Here is a 1,399-nt window from a genome sequence, read left to right as displayed (position 1 = left end):
TTTTTTTTGTTTTTAATGACATTGCAGTTTGACAATATTTTTGATGAGTCATCTTGTAGTAAATGACAAAAAGCTTTGAATGGTGACAGATTTGATGTTATGAAGTGAAATCCATTTCTAACTTCTTCTCCTGTCCTTTTTTCTTTCTTTCTTTCTTTCTTTTTTTTCCTTCATTTACGGCACAAAATGTGATATTAGTTGATAACTTTGATGATGATAACAATCTTTAAATTCTCAACCGTAACCAAATAAATTCAATTTATAATAATGACAATTTTCAAACAAAATTGTTTCAAGCAAAAGGGTATTTTCCGTACGAAAAAAAAGAAAAATAAAACTAACTGAATCAATCAACAACATTTCCGGATAAAAACATTTCCGGATAATAAAATATTTTACGGATTATGACAAAATTTAGCTAACCATTTTATTTAATGATATTTTTTTTGAAGATCTGATTTTTCCTTAATTCATTTCCGCTCAATGGAAAAGAAAGAACTTTTTTTTTCTAAAAAAAAAAAAAAGTTCTCTAAATTATTACGTGCAATAAGTGCAGTTCGATCATTTCTTTTCTTTTTTTTTTTTTTAACGAAAAATTTGAACAAAACTTTAAAAAAAAAATTTTATCAGGAAGTGAGCTTTTTTTCCTTCCATCATTTTCTCCATTAGGACAATGTTATTGGAAAAAAAATTACCAAGCATACAAACAATTAAAAAAATAAGCGAATGATACACACCCATTTCCAATGTATATATATATATATACATACACACATACACATACATACGCACACATACATGTACATACGCACAATGCACACACATATGCACATACATGAACATACTCACACATACACATATACATACATATGCATACACACGTACACATACACATACACACATACGTACATATATACGTCACATATACATACATACATACATACGTACATATACACACATACAACGTATATACACATACACACATACACAAACGTACACTCATATATAAATATAATATTACATAAATATATATTGCAGGAAGAAAAAAAACAGGAACAATTAATGGATGGTAATTTAAAAAAAAAAAGCTGATAGCTTATCTACCGTATCGCTTTTTTTTCTTTTTTTTTTTGTCTTTGTAAGAAGCGAACGATCGTAAAAAGCTTTTCAAAGTCATAAAACAAAAAAGAAATTTATGAAATTAATTTTTTTAAACTATTTTCTTTTTAAGTTAGTTTTTTTATTCTTTGAAATTTTTATGCTTCTCCATAAATATACAAATTCTATTTTCCAGCAAATGGATGGTAAATGAAATGAAATAAAATCAAATAATGATTTTAATATATATGCATATCCGAAATTGAACTAATTTATGTAGCATGAAAATTGAAATGGTAAT

General features: G+C 25.8%; 1 protein-coding gene across 1 annotated transcript; it reads left to right on the top strand.

Moving 5' to 3' along the window:
- Positions 1-726: 726 nt before the first annotated feature.
- LOAG_15201 (hypothetical protein) lies at positions 727-1,092 on the top strand (the record flags this gene model as incomplete). Its single annotated transcript, XM_003150692.2, has 1 exon — positions 727-1,092. The coding sequence occupies one exon, from the start codon at positions 727-729 to the stop codon at positions 1,090-1,092; it is 366 nt and encodes a 121-aa protein (XP_003150740.1).
- Positions 1,093-1,399: the final 307 nt, after the last annotated feature.

This window comes from Loa loa, assembly GCF_000183805.2.
Source record: "Loa loa unplaced genomic scaffold supercont3.419, whole genome shotgun sequence".
Classification (NCBI taxonomy): domain Eukaryota; kingdom Metazoa; phylum Nematoda; class Chromadorea; order Rhabditida; family Onchocercidae; genus Loa; species Loa loa.
Note: the sequence above shows the minus strand (reverse complement) of the source record. Positions and strands in the feature narration are given on the sequence as shown.